The 14,530-nt window shown below is 37.9% G+C and overlaps 1 protein-coding gene across 1 annotated transcript in view; it reads right to left on the bottom strand.

The window, feature by feature from the left end:
- The window catches only part of DNAH11 (dynein axonemal heavy chain 11), a 101,683-nt gene that overhangs the window by 71,587 nt on the left and 15,566 nt on the right, over window positions 1-14,530 (bottom strand). The window contains 9 exon segments of the mRNA XM_042044477.1: window positions 1,997-2,136; window positions 2,939-3,084; window positions 4,610-4,747; window positions 7,214-7,259; window positions 7,262-7,492; window positions 7,495-7,552; window positions 8,824-8,942; window positions 8,945-9,062; window positions 9,501-9,594. Coding sequence (XP_041900411.1) covers window positions 1,997-2,136; window positions 2,939-3,084; window positions 4,610-4,747; window positions 7,214-7,259; window positions 7,262-7,492; window positions 7,495-7,552; window positions 8,824-8,942; window positions 8,945-9,062; window positions 9,501-9,594 — 1,090 coding nt within the window.

A 14,530-nucleotide genomic window follows, 5' to 3' on the forward strand; every position in this document is an offset into this window, starting at 1 on the left:
ACACACATGGCACGTTCTCAGTACATTGACAGCAGAATTGACTGCAATGTCCAGATTGCAAACAATCAAAACAAAAGCAACACAAACCCAAAGAGAGTCAAAGAACAGCCCTGTGTAGTTTTTGTTCCTGAGCTACAGATTCCTCAGCATAAACAGAACTGCAGGATGTAAGATTATAAGTGAGCTCGAGGGAAAACGTGGCTTAATGTAGGATGTTGATTTTTCCAAAACAAAAGGGAAAAATGAGACTATATCACTTCACTGAGCTTTAACATTATGAAAGTGCCTAAATGCACCCTTTTGTTCTCTTTCACATTATATTAGTCTTTTATTCTTCAAATCTAGGGAAATGAAGAGGTGATAGGTCACGCTGCAACTAAAAGTTCATATAGATATCTACCAGTGTGTTAAGTCATGAAATTTATGTCTCCTTCAGTACTATAATGTCTCTACTTTTCTTCCCTGCAACATGAATAGATACCTCCTGTTCTTGTCTCCAGAAGTGCTAATTTGCACAGTAGGGGACTGGTGAAATTGTTGCAAGGTAAAAGGAGTTTGAAAGCTGGCTTTCAAAAAGCCCTTAAAAGGAAAGGAAAGGAAAGGAAAGGAAAGGAAAGGAAAGGAAAGGAAAGGTTACTGTGGGAATAAGGAAAACATAAAGGGTAAAAATGTGAAAGGAGAAAATGAAGAGAGATATTAGAAATAATTTTTTCCCCATCCTATCTTAAAAAAATATACGAACGCAATAGTCATGAAACAGAGACAAATAGCACAGTCAGAAAGGGATATGCAGAAGGTAAGCACCACTATTGACCATGTCACTGAAGTCTGTAAAAGTGAAGATGATACAGAATATGTCACACAAATCTCCACTGGCCTCTATGTTGCAGAATAAATTTGTGGAATGAAGAAGTAATGGCAACAAAATTACAGATAGGAGGGAACTTCAGCAAAATTTAAGCAGGATTGAAAAAGAGAAGAGGAGAGGGGTGAAAAAGAGAAAGTGGTGTGGTATGTTATAAAGGGTGAGAACTTGGCAAAAACTCATAGTCAAATCAGAATGCTCTTTAGAACAGTGGTGGTTAAACACCTCAGAAAACTGAGAAACATAGAAGATCACTGTGAAATAATCTGCTATATGAAGGCTCTTCTCATCCCCAATGAAGCTGAGCATTTTCATATAAAAAGTATGGAGCATATATCCCTTTCAAAACATTCTCTTTCTTAAGGGTTAATGGTTTTCAGACTTCTCATTTTCTTATCAGCTACACAGATGTTTCAGATGACGTGTGAAATTGAAGCCTACATAACCTGAAAGTTCCTAAAGATGCCACTGCAAAACCAGTTTTCCCAGATACTGCTTTCCAGCTCTCAGGAGAGAACTACAACCTCCCTCCAAAACAGTGCCTCTAAAACAGGGTTTAAGAGAGACAGTTGTTGCAATTGTGGTATCATATTAATGTGTATTCCTAAAAAGTTTTAAATCTGAAAACAGCTACATGGATATTTTTACTTTTCCCGTTTTAAATGGCATAGGAAAAGTAGAAAGAATTAACATTTTCTGTGAAATTTCAATTATTTGTGCAAATACTTAAGACTTGACTACACATATAGAATTACAACATTTGTAATTAGGGAGCATATTTACAATTGAATTAATAGCACCACAAACTCCTCATGAGCACCTCACTTCTCTCTGGAGTGCATCATTATGTCCAAGACATAAGACCATGAAACTAAGACACAGAGCAGCTATGTGACTTTCCTATGAACAGGCAGGAAGTCAACAGATCTGAGAGCACACTTGGTGTACACCAAGCCTCCACATAGGCAGGTTATTACAGGGGTAACACAAGAGGGGCAGTTTCGGTGCCACACGTCAGCAAGTGAGCTTTCAAGAGAAGTATGCCAACATATGCTGGGTTATGAGGTAACTGAAATATGTTGCTATTTTGATCAGCTCATCACTGTTTCTTGCCCCTGAAATATGCCTTACTTTCTACTGCAGCCACACTCTCAAGAACCACCTCCAACAGTGTTCTCTGATGTCCATCAGGCCCAGGGCTCAGACTTCTTTTCTAACTCCTGCAACTATGACCTTCATGTCTTCATCACTGAACAGATCTGGAACCTCTCCTGTGAAAAGACAAAGGGGTAGGTAGGAGATGCCTTACACAACACATGACAAATAATCTTCTACATGGTATTCACCCCAATGGGATTTAAGCACGTAACAAGAGCTATGGTATGATACTACATATATCTAGTAACAAAACAGTCTCCTCCTGTTCCCTATGTCTTTTTGCCTAAAAGGAACTATTCTTTCCTTTTTTCTTTTTCTTTTAAGGGATAGGAAACAACATTGTTTTGAAATGACAAAATATTTGCCCTGATAGGAAGTTCACTTGCAAATTATGGGCCCCTCAGAATAGTGGTTCCTTATTTCACAGGCTGTTGGTAAATTGCTTACTAGTCAGGTTGCAAAAGTAAATATAACTTTTAAAAAAATCCTTCGAGATACACTCCAGCTGCCCAGATGTGCATTTTTTCTTCCATCCTATCCCCACACCCCCACATTCAGAGTCCAGATTCTCTAATCTTCAAAACATGGGTGAGGCATCATTGCTGCATGCTACAGTTGTGCAGTCACAGGGACATTGCTTGAAATTAGTGAAATCACACCAAAACAAACATAACATTAAGTCAAAGAGATATTCTCCTTTCCCCCCAAATCAATGCACTTATGAATGGTAAGCCTTAGCAATTTGTCTCCTCAACGGGCTGTGCCGTCTTAAGCAAGTTGGATGGCTTGACTTGGCCACTCTAAAATCTCCCCCTACAAATACCTGAAAAAGAAATAATCTCTTTAAAGTTCAATGAAAACACAGATCATTTGTCACTGGAAAAGATCTTACAAGAAATTTGTTGCTTTAATCACCTGATGCCAACAAGTCATTAATCAGCACAAGAAAGCGTTCATCTGGAACCTGGGCATCTGTCAGCAAAAACACTGTGGGCATGTTCTTGGCACCAGTCTTGATGTACAAACTGGCAAGATCTACCTGTAAGGAAAGGAGGCAATCACTCATATTCTGTTAAAATGTTGATAGAGAAAAAGTGTGAAATACACGTTAGTGGTGGCAACACATCGGTGACTTCTTACTTTTTCTCAGTTTATTTACATATCACTAATTTGCTGTACAATATCCAAGGGGGAATGCAGTTTGTCTTATTTTCCACATCACACACTGAAGTTTTGACATGACCTAGTAGTAAAGATTGAAGAAGTCTCTCCATGAATGTACTAAAAAGGGATATTGCAGCCATGAAAGTTCCATCAAGAACAGCAATTACCATACCAAAAATGTGTGGGAATTGCATTGAAGAGTCAGACCCATTTTAAATTCTGTTGTTTCTGAAAGACTTTTTTTGTTAGTGAATTTATTTAGGAAAGCTTTCTCAGCTGCAAAAAACCCCAACAAAACTGAGGTGCACACTGTTGCACTTTTTTTTTTGGCTGCGGCCCAGAGGGAGACATGGTATGGGACCATGTGGTATAAACATGGAATGCTTTTTGGCTTTGGTTTCCAGAAAGAACACAACCCACATCAGTTACATTTGAGTGTGACCACATTTGAAACACAGAATAAGGTCAATGCTGGCTGTTATGAACAAGCTGTCACAGAACCTAGCAAAGCAAATCTTCAGGCTTATTAACAGGGGCTTAGAAATATTCCTGCTTGGAAACAGCAGGGAGGAAATGACCACTTAAGTCCACATCTTACACTGCACATCATTTGACCAGGGAAGGAGGGCACAAGAAGTTAGACACCGTGAACACACTGAAGAACATGCTGCATTTTCCAAAGCAGAACAGCATCTACTTCCCTCAGAAAACCAGAGACTGAGAAAGCCTTGTGCTACACACACTGTGGTGGTTTGGTCATGGACCAAGGCTAACAGAAGGGCTTTTTGGGGACTGGCATCTACCAAATCTGGCCACAATCAGATCCTTATTCATCCACATCTGAAATTCAGAAATATTGCTTGCTGTCCACATAGAGTGAAGACCAAAATGTTCTCTCCTGTGCTGATTGCTCACATAGGGCTCAGCCTTGCAAGGTCTGTAAACCTGACAAGAGCATCTCACTCAATTATATTCCTAATCTTTGCGCATGGGCAGTTTAGGTGACTAAAGGACTCACATGCAACAAGGACAAAACTTTTTCTTACGTTCACCCACTTCAACTTTACACCCCTAAACCAATACATGCTCAATGTCATGCAAAAATTTGTACTAAACCACTAATTATAAATATCAGAACTCCAACCACATCTTTGTAACATGTGAAGCAGCTGCCTTGGAAAAGTGGAGAAACTACTAAAATTCTGTGAAGCATATAAGCAGGCACTTAAATACATTTTGACTACACAGGTTTCACAAATAAAGAAAACAAGAGGTACAGCTGGAAACCACAAGAACCATAGGACTTGTTACTGTAAACTCCACTGTTTTGCCTGTGATTTTATCAAGCCTGTGCAACAAAACACATTCTTGAAGTAGTGAACTCAACAGACTCAAATAATGTCTATTATTTTACCCTGAGGCCCTGGTTTCTTCTGTGTAGTTTGGAAAAGCTCCAGGGAGCAGATGTATCCTGCCAGTCCAGACAAGCTGTGTTTACCACCTACTCCAATCAGAAGTTCATAACCCCTAGAAGCTTATAGGATAGGACTGATTCAGCACCTGATGACAAAACACCAATAAAGTAACAGTAACATAAAGTAGTTTCAACAACCTTCTAAGCAAAGTTTCTCAATTCCTTTTTATTGCATCAAGCCTGTTTTTTTCCTCCCCTCCTTTCTTTTTTTGGTCTGTTTTTGAAATAATGTTCTCCTGACACCTAAATGTACATTATCTTCACATCAGCGTTTGCTATTGCTTGCACCATTTGAGCAGGTGAAGAGTTCTTTTCCTTTATCAAATATTGAAGGTCTGCCAATGACCAGAGCTGTCTGGTTACACATTCTTTACATTGAGTTGCTCCAAAGAATCCCACCAGGATTCTGATGGGCCCTTACTGAACTCAGAACAGAGTCCTAGTGAGCTTGAAGGGAGGTGGACTGGGCTGTAGGAGCATATGAGAATTTCACATCTGGCAGTCTGCACCACAAAGGCTGAAGGACGATGAATCACTTAATGACGAATTTGCATCAAACTTTAATTTACTCTTGGAATATCTCTCCCAGAATAATTAAAGCATGCTGTTATTTGCTGATCATAGAATACTATAGGAGGATTGAGGCCAGATGAGGACTTGCCCCAAAATTAGACAAGATCTAATTGCTAAAATTTTGAAATGCGTGTTTGAGGTAATTCCTCTCACAGAAAATTATGTTTGAGACATTGACAGAAATCTCTTGCAGTTTATATTCTAATAATTTTTATAAGCATCTAAAATTATTTTCAAAATTTCATTTTTAACATCAGATGCAGATTCTAGAAGATGAAAGACCAGATCTTAGAGACAGCATGTTGGACCTTTTGCTCAATTTTTCTTACATGTATCAATGAAATATCCCCTTCATTCTCTTTATGTCTCATGCCACTGAAAAAAGTTATTGAAAAAACTCTTGAAAAAAACATTGATGAGAACCTTCTTAAATAAAGGGATAATGTGTCTAATCTGGTTGCATCTAATAAAGAGCTAAAAACCTGTCCGACAAAAACATTACTGGAAGCCAATTCTCTTTGACTTCACTGTAGAACTTTGTCAGTCTTATTCATTATTTAACAATGGATCCATAAAAAAAACCCATAAAAGGTGCAGAAAAAACTTACGGGATTTAATTTCACAATTACTTTTCCAGGACTGCCAGGTTGTAAGCCTAGGACACCCTGCCACTTTGTTTGCCAAACTAAGATACTACTCTCAGTCACTAGGCTTCAGAGAGAAGATAATGGCTTACCAATATTTTCAAGCAAAACTAGCGATACCTGAGAAGGCTTCTGTCTGCAAGTCTGATGATTATCACATCAACCTCTAAATCAGCCTAAAAAAACCTACAGTCCCTATGAAAGGTCCATATGGTTATCTTTGAAATTTAAGCATTTCTTTAATCCTCTTGGAGTGAAACTTCTACAATAGACTGCTTTGTCAAGAGTGCTTCTCTTACACAGCTCCTGTCTGATTACGCGCAAAGTGAAAAACGATGACACTGAAATCCTAGTCCAACTCACTGAGAAGAAAAGTTTGCGTGTTAAACCATTTGACACTGCCAATAATACAAACTGCTTCAACAAAACTTATCTCTGCCAGCAGGGGCCTCTGTCTCTTTCTGGAAATCACTGATATTACACATGACCAGAGTGACGGTATCTATTGAAGAAAGATTACAAATAATGACAAGAGCAACAATGAAGTCTGTGCCTCACTTACTCAGCAAAATCTTCATCTTCTGAAAACTGGCTGGTTTTCTTCTGTGCAGAAAAACAAAGCAAATGTAGTAAATCAGATTTTAGAAACATAACAGAAGCTGAGATTTGGAGCCATGATGGGTACTAAGATATTGCCTGACATGACAGAAACAAGTTACATTAAACTGAAGTAAGGTAAGCATACATATGAAAAAAAAAGGTATGGATAAATAAAATAAATCTATGATGACACTTAGAAGTCTTGGCTGGTTTAGGTTTAAAAAAGTACAAGGCTGGGCAGCAAAGCAGCTCCAGGTCTGCCATGCATTATTTAGTATATGCTTAAGGTATTGTCCTGGCTTTGAACTAACCTAATTTTAAAAGCATTTTCCTTTTCTTGGAAACAAAAGACAGATATTGCTTTTCTTATAAAGGCCTGATACATCATTAACTAATTAAAAGATAAGGCAAACTGTCTACAGCATTATAGATTATCTTTCCAGCCTCAGAAAATAAGTGGTGTTAATTTCTGTGGAGTGCAAAAAAAGGGTGAATCTCTGTTTAAACAAACAGTGGAGGTTATTTTTAACACTGAGCCACAATCTGCTCTTCCATAAGGGCACCAGCAAAGTCTATTTATCAGCTCTATTGCTGCATGCCCTGCATAAACCTTCCACTAAGAGTGCTATGAGTCTGCACTGCAACAACCCCTCAACAGCAGAAAGCAACGACTTCATGCAAGCATAGTTAGCATCATGATGGATTACATGTTCCCTTTTTAGATATTCCAGTTACACCCACTGCATGGCACCCTCAGACAAAATTGGGTTCATAGAAGCATGTCATTGTAGCTCTCTAGGAACTCCTCAAGTTGCTCCCCACTGCGATGTACAGTTCCAGTAAATAAGACCTATCACCACTCAGTTTTTAACTTGCTGGCATGAGGCAAAATACTTTCCAGCTACAAACATACCTCAAAATACTTGTCCATAGTGTCCATCATAATTTTGTAATAGAAATTACAGTCTTTGCTTTCCACTAGTTTATTCCCATAGACATGTGCCAACTCATGATCCAGAGATACTGAATATCATTTGGTTGCTGTAAACACTTGGGTGTAGGAAACAAAATGCCCTAAAGATAACAAAATATTTTCTTTTTTAATGTTGTCACGTGGCATCAAAATTGGCTGTCTAAAGGAAGACTAACTGATATATTCTGCAAAGGCATTAGTTATACTTAGTAGATATCCAGTAGATACTGTGCTTGAAACCATACATTCTTTAACATGAACCAGAATGTCTCTAAATTAGCAAGTTCTCCAGCCAGTTGAACATGCAAAATATAGTTAAAACAAATGTCTGTTCTCCACTGACTGGGACGCTTAGGTGGGCACAGGACACACGGAAGCAATGGCACCACCAGGACCTTCCATGGTCACTAGCCCTGTTTTCCAACAGTGCTCAAGAAAACAGGACAGAGGTCATCATGACAAAATTAGCACTTTCTCAACTGTCACCTCAAACTTCCTTCTTTCACAACTTCCACACCAGGATGGGTGCAAACACGCATGATGGGCCAGTGCAATCCCACCAAAACAAGGTGTGTGGTGTACAAGAAGACCTGACAAGTCCTTCCCTCCTTGCCTTCACAGTGATCCACGGGGTGGGAAGACAAAAATCATATTCTGTGAAAGAACAGAGCTGCACTCCAAGGAACAGAAAAGCAGATAAAAACAAACCAGGATCAGACTCATGTAATTTTACAAGAGAGGCCAGGATTTACTGACCCTATTATATCCTTCCCTCATTTCTGTCTTTAATCTCTGGTATGGTGTTTGGCTACCCTTTGAAGACCCTGCTTCACGGAAAGGGTTGTCAAGCACTGGAACAGGATACCCAAGGATATGGCTGAGCCAGCATCCATGGAGGTATTTAAAAGATATATAGATGTGGCACTTAGGTCCATGATTAATGGTGGACATGGCAATGCTAGACTAATGGCTGGTGTCGTTGATCCTAGAAGTCTTTTGCTACCTAAATAATTTTGTGATTTTATTATCATTGTTTCAGAGTTTCTTCAATCTCTGTTTTATTCTACCCAGTCTTCCAAAAGTTGTTTTTCCCTTTGAAATGCTGACCTTCTCCTCTCAAAAACCAACCAAAGAAAACAGTAAGCATAGAAAAGTTTGCAAACCATTGCTCTATTTCCACTAAATACATTTTATGTCTCATCTTTCTACCCATCTCCTCTACCTGACTATGGTCCCCTTAGGGCAGGGACCATCTTCTACTTTGTACAAAAAGCATCTGTTCTTCATCAGTCCACAATTCAATGTCCACCATTAGATTATAAATATCAACAATAATAGAGTGTTGCCAGGCACATTAGCCCATGATGTAGACCTGAAAGCCATTGGAGAGGTCTCTCATATTAAGGATGTAGTGGAACTTCATATCAGTTGGTGGGAAGTTTTGAATTCCTGCCTGGTGAAGACATATATCTGCTGTAAGGTGGCTCGAGTACTCTTGATTACTGGTGGAGTACAGGCTTGTTGCTGGAAGTGGAAGCGAACTATCTTTCTATAGACGGCAATCAGGGAGTCTGAAGAAAGGAAGTTGAAGGCAAATACTGCAAAATGTCTCTGAAAATTAAAAGGGAAAAGGAGATGAAGATTCTCCAGCATTGGACAGCAGATAAGAGTCAATGAAGTGTTAAATGACAATACAGCCTGGTGAGCATATAGCTACTTGTGTGTCACAGAAAATACTTCATTTCTAGCTTCATCCTTAATGCAGTCCCACAGCAGTTGCATGTCTGGTTACGAGCCCCAGGGGCACATCTGACAGGTGAATGACCACATGAGACTGCAATTCAGGGGACTCTCCATGTCATAATAAATCTAGTGTGGCTCTTTGTGTTTAGCTATAAGAACAGAAGGATTTTCAACCTGTACTAAATTTCAAACACTATGTTTTCTCCTATTCCCTTTCATCTCCTACCTATTGTAGTGGAAAGCGAAATAGTAATTATTTCATGTATTAAATACAGGATTGCTATAATATGACACTTCAAACTCTGCCTGGAGCTTAGGCTTGATAATGAAGCTGCCAGCAGCTGGATTCATATAAGCAACATACTGAAAATTATGAATTTCTTTAATAGTTAGCTTCTGCCTAACGTAATTGAGAAAGAAAATGTAGCTTGATTAATATTAGTGACAAAACACTGAAGAACTGTACATTTCCAGGCTTAACCTCAGTTGAAGAATCAACAGTTCTGTCCTACAGGAAATCTGGGATAAAAATATCCATGGAAGTATCAAATTGGGATTGACATTTTTAAACTAAGAATAATCTCACATTTTCTATCACATAATATTTTTTCAAAATTTCTGTTGCAATTAAGATACTACATTTTCACAAAAGCTTCTGATGATAAAGCTTTTTTGTAATGAAACTGGCTCCAAACCTACTTGGATGAGTAAAGCATGGTGAAAAGAAGTACAAATCAGAATGCACACAATCATCACTCATCACAGATAAGAGCAAAATTACCTGATCTCAATAAGAAAAAAACCAGTGAAGATCATCACAGAGTGTGAGGGGGCATGCTCCTCTATTTGCTTCATTATCCAACACTCTTTCTGGCTCTCCAGATGACACAGCTCCTGGTGAATTAAAAGGAGGCTGCCTAAAAAGTGAAATTAAAAAACAACAACAAAAAAAGGCTCTGAGTTGCTGGCAATTTGTATTCTTTTTGTCCAAATATAAAGAGAATCTTGTTTCTTTAGATGTCGGTGTACATTTGAACTAGGACAAGCAGGTCTTTCGAAGAAATACTGTGAAATGAAAACTCATGAATAATGCAGCTGTTCTCTGCTCAAATCAACAAATCTTTCCTTCCCAGAACTTCACAGAATAATGCCTTCTCTATCTTTCCATGTGTTTGCAATGGATTTTACTCTATTTTACAATTCTTCAGTAGTTATATTAAATTCCTGAATTGCATGGTCAGCATTTTTCTTGATTTGATCTGTTTTGTAAAAATGGAAAGTTTCAACTTTTGGGTAGGCTTTATTTTAAAAGAATTCAAAACCATTCAAAAGAAAGAAGCATCAACCCTTTTAAGCACTAAGGACTTTGAGATCTGAACTCTGAAATCTTTGTGAAAGAACAAAAGGTTTCTTATCTCAAAAAGAATATAGTTTTGGGAAGAAAACAGGAGAGCATTGAGACAGGAGCTTTACATGTCACTGAATTAGACCTGACTGATTTCTCCAAGCCAGAGATGTTTCAGATTTGAGTCGTCGCTTCATTTTCTTTTCTCTTTACATCTTGTTCCTTAACAAGATATCTAGCTGACGTGTGGTGTCATTCCTTCATGGGATGAAGTATGATCTAGTGAAAAAATTTATACACTTCATCTGCATTAAAAGATGCAAGAACAGTACAGATCATTCACGATGTTTTCTTTGTAAGTCACGTATTTTCTTCATGTCACATAAGATGACATGCTTGTATATGGACAAGAACCTAATGCACATTTATGATAACAAATTATTTACACAGGATATTGGTCTTCCTGTAACAGAATGAACTAAAACACTAATCCATTGATTTTGGACTGGAAACTTTATATTTACACAGGTTCTGGTGAAAGGATGCCAATATATTTTAACTGCCAAAAAATTAAATTGTCCTTTGGAAAGTAAGAAGGGAATTCCTGTTGTCACCTACTCTAGGAGGCACTGCCTTGGCAGGGGGTTGGACTAGATGATCTCCAGAGGTCCCTTCCAAACCTAACAGTTCTGAGATTCTGTGACTACCTTCTGTAACTACCTTCTTCACCCAAATCAACTGAATTATCCTTCAGTGGCCATTTTCTATGTTTTTATTCTCATGGCAGAGACAGACTGTTCATTTGAACCAGTATCATAAAGCTTCTACGGATTTTGTCTGTTGTCTTTACAGGTGAAGAAAATGCAGAGAGTGTTAGAGGCTAAACACCTGGGAAGCTGCATTTCAGGGAATCTGTATCTCAGCCATCCCTGCTCTCAACAGCCAATCAATGGGGCCAACATCCAGCAGCTCCATCAAAAGCAGCTGAAGGATACCTTCCTTCCAAGGCTCTCCATAGCCCCTTTGCTTTCTGCTTCTCTTTTCTAAAATGGTTTATAACCTTCCAGAAGCATATGCTTTTCTCTTTAATCAATTAATTTTGAAGCTTTCTGTTTTTTCTGTGGTTTAGGGTTGCCATGATGGACCACACTACAGAAAGTGTATCATAGCATCAATAAATGCTCACCAGGGTCAATGATCAACATGCTGCCGAATCAATGCATGAGGCTGATCCATTCCATATCTATCCACTTCAGGCATATTCAAATCACCAGTAAAATAGACAAATTTCTCATTCTTTTACTGGACCATAGGTATGACCAGGTTCTTTCTCCAGCTTTTTTCCAAATATCCCTGAAATGTAATGCAAAGGCATAAAAATTATTACCGTATGAAGCAACATTGAAACTAAACAAAATCAGGAATTCAAAATCATGCTGGCTCAAATTCATGAAACGTTTCACTAACTACAAGGTTGGTTTTTTTTTTAACTGTTGAAGTCCTTAGTAATCAGAGAAACTCACAGTCTCTGAAAACACATCACCCTGGGATTCTGAATTCCAGAAAAGTCTTGTTGATTTACTTGATTGACTACTTCACAGCTTTTGAAAATCTCACAGCATATCCATCTGCATCCTTTGAAACTGAAATGCTTCGAATGTGAACTCCCCAGGTATCCTGACACTCAGAAAATTAATCAGTGAGCAGATTATTTTCTCCTTCTCCTTGGAGAGATTAAATAAGAACTTAACCAAAATACGTAAAGTGCAAAAATATGAATGATACCTATCATTAAATCAGGACATTTAATCAGGAATCGAATGCAATATCATCTCCCAGACTAAGGAATATTAAGGTGATTGTATTAAATTTCAGCCTATTCCCCCAAATAAGGTGCTTACACGATGGTCAGTGCAGACCATTAGGTACAAATTTACTACAACAGTGAACAAATTAACTCAAAGGTCCTTATGTATTCATCAGAACTGTAAAATATTGAGACACAAACTTTCAGTCTATACAATTTTTATCCAACTGCACTGCTTCCCTTAGGTATGTAAGTGAAAAAATAACTAGAGAAAGCTGCTAAGTCATGTTGAAAACACAGAAGAAAAAAACTTTTATTAAGCATTATTATAATTCTGAACTCTGGTACGATGTGATCCTCAACTTTTGCCACTTAGTGAAGTATTCCACAGATACATAAGAAAGTATTCATCCTCCACAGAAGCTTGATTGCTAATTGCACACTTTCTATTCTGCACATGGAAACAAGAACCTGCAGAAATCACTAGAAATTTATTAAAGCAGGACTGGAAAACTAACAATCTTCCTTCCTAGGTCATATATTTTTGTTGTTCAAATTATCACAGAAATTATTTTGCACAAAATAAAACTACAGTAATAGGCGAACGCCAAGGAAAACTTCAGTAAGTCACAGTGACTGGGACTCTCATCTTCAACAAGCAGGCTAAATTCTCTCTGTCTCAGAGCTGGGATTTGAACCAAAGGGTGTTATGAAAGATTTAGGGAATATAGTGGTTAAAATTCTTACAGCACAGCAGAGAATTTAATGCAGACTCAATACTGTTCGTCAAGAAGAAAAAGATTTTTCAAAAAGTTATGTACATCTAATCGAGATTTTTTTTTTGTCCAGTCAATAATGTAAGGAATTTGGGATACACCTGCTATTGATTTTGAGATGATGAAAGCCACAATTCAATAAGACTTTAATATTTTTCAGTAAGAAATGCCTGTATGAAAGAAAAAAGATATATTATCTGTTCCATGTATAATAAGTAGAATAGGCAAAAATTGAGACTACTGACTTTTTTTTCTTTTGTGTTGCACTGTGCATTAAAATACTTTGGGCTAGGCAAAAGAAAGACTGAAATGTAAGTATACGGTTGTGAAATAGTCTTGCTTCTTTGAAAACTGGGCAACCTGTTCATGAGAGCTTGTATGAAATAGAAACTGCACTTACACGGGGACAGCTGAATGCTGGATGTTGCAGCAGACTTGTTAGTTCCTTGGGCAAAGCAGAATAAGCAAATACATCACTGCAAGCAGTTTCCAGCAGGACTACAGAAGTACTGTCATCTTAGATTTTTCAGTGAAATGAATCATCTGCAAACCTCAACAGTGATTTTGACAGGCCAACTCAAAAAAGGTAACAAATGCTTCCAAGGCCATTTCTGTCTAGTCACAGTCAGCTGAAAGGATGGTACTGACTGAAGAAGTAAAATAAGCAAATAAAGAGTGAAGGTGTGCTGGAGGACAGGACAGAAATTGAGAACCTCAATGTATTTGCAACTGGATGATCATAAATTTTGGGGAAAAAAGCTGTGACTGCACTTACCCCGCTTTACTACCACAGAAGGGAAAAAACTTTTTGCAGAAACCATGTGCATATGAAAGGCTTAAAGTGTCTTAATTACATAAAAGACAATTTTGTTCTTTTATCTCAGTGTGTAGCCATAATTTTAAACCCCGAATTAGGAATCCTCCCTCTTGATCCTTAACCTTATCTAAATTTTAAATAAGGTCCACAACTGTAATCTATATAGACTTACACATTTTTGTTCTCTGTGGCAGTGTTCCTGACTTAAGTATTATTGAGGACCCCATACTTAATATACCGATATTAGTTTGTATCAGAACATGCCTCCATCAAGCAACGTTTTGAAATTTTCTGCTGTTCTAGAGGCAGAGTGGGTGAGTCATACGCCTTGGGGGAATGCTAAATAAAACCCTACACTATATGCTAATCTCACCCACTCTAGCAGATACCTCAAAAAAAGTTATGTGGCTACAGATATGATGAGAACTGACAGAAAATACTGCAGATTAGAAGTTGTATGATCTGTAAGAAAAACCTTTTAACCTGTGAACTATGGAAAGAGCATAGCAATGAATAGTAGTGAATCACTATACTTTAACAAGTTCACCTCTTAAGCTCTTTTTAATGAACTAAGTCTTAATTTAAATTGCT

Source organism: Corvus kubaryi, unplaced genomic scaffold (assembly GCF_017639235.1).
Source record: "Corvus kubaryi isolate FWS band 111438036 unplaced genomic scaffold, C.kubaryi_AGA036_p1.0 37398, whole genome shotgun sequence".
NCBI classification, from domain to species: Eukaryota; Metazoa; Chordata; class Aves; order Passeriformes; family Corvidae; genus Corvus; species Corvus kubaryi.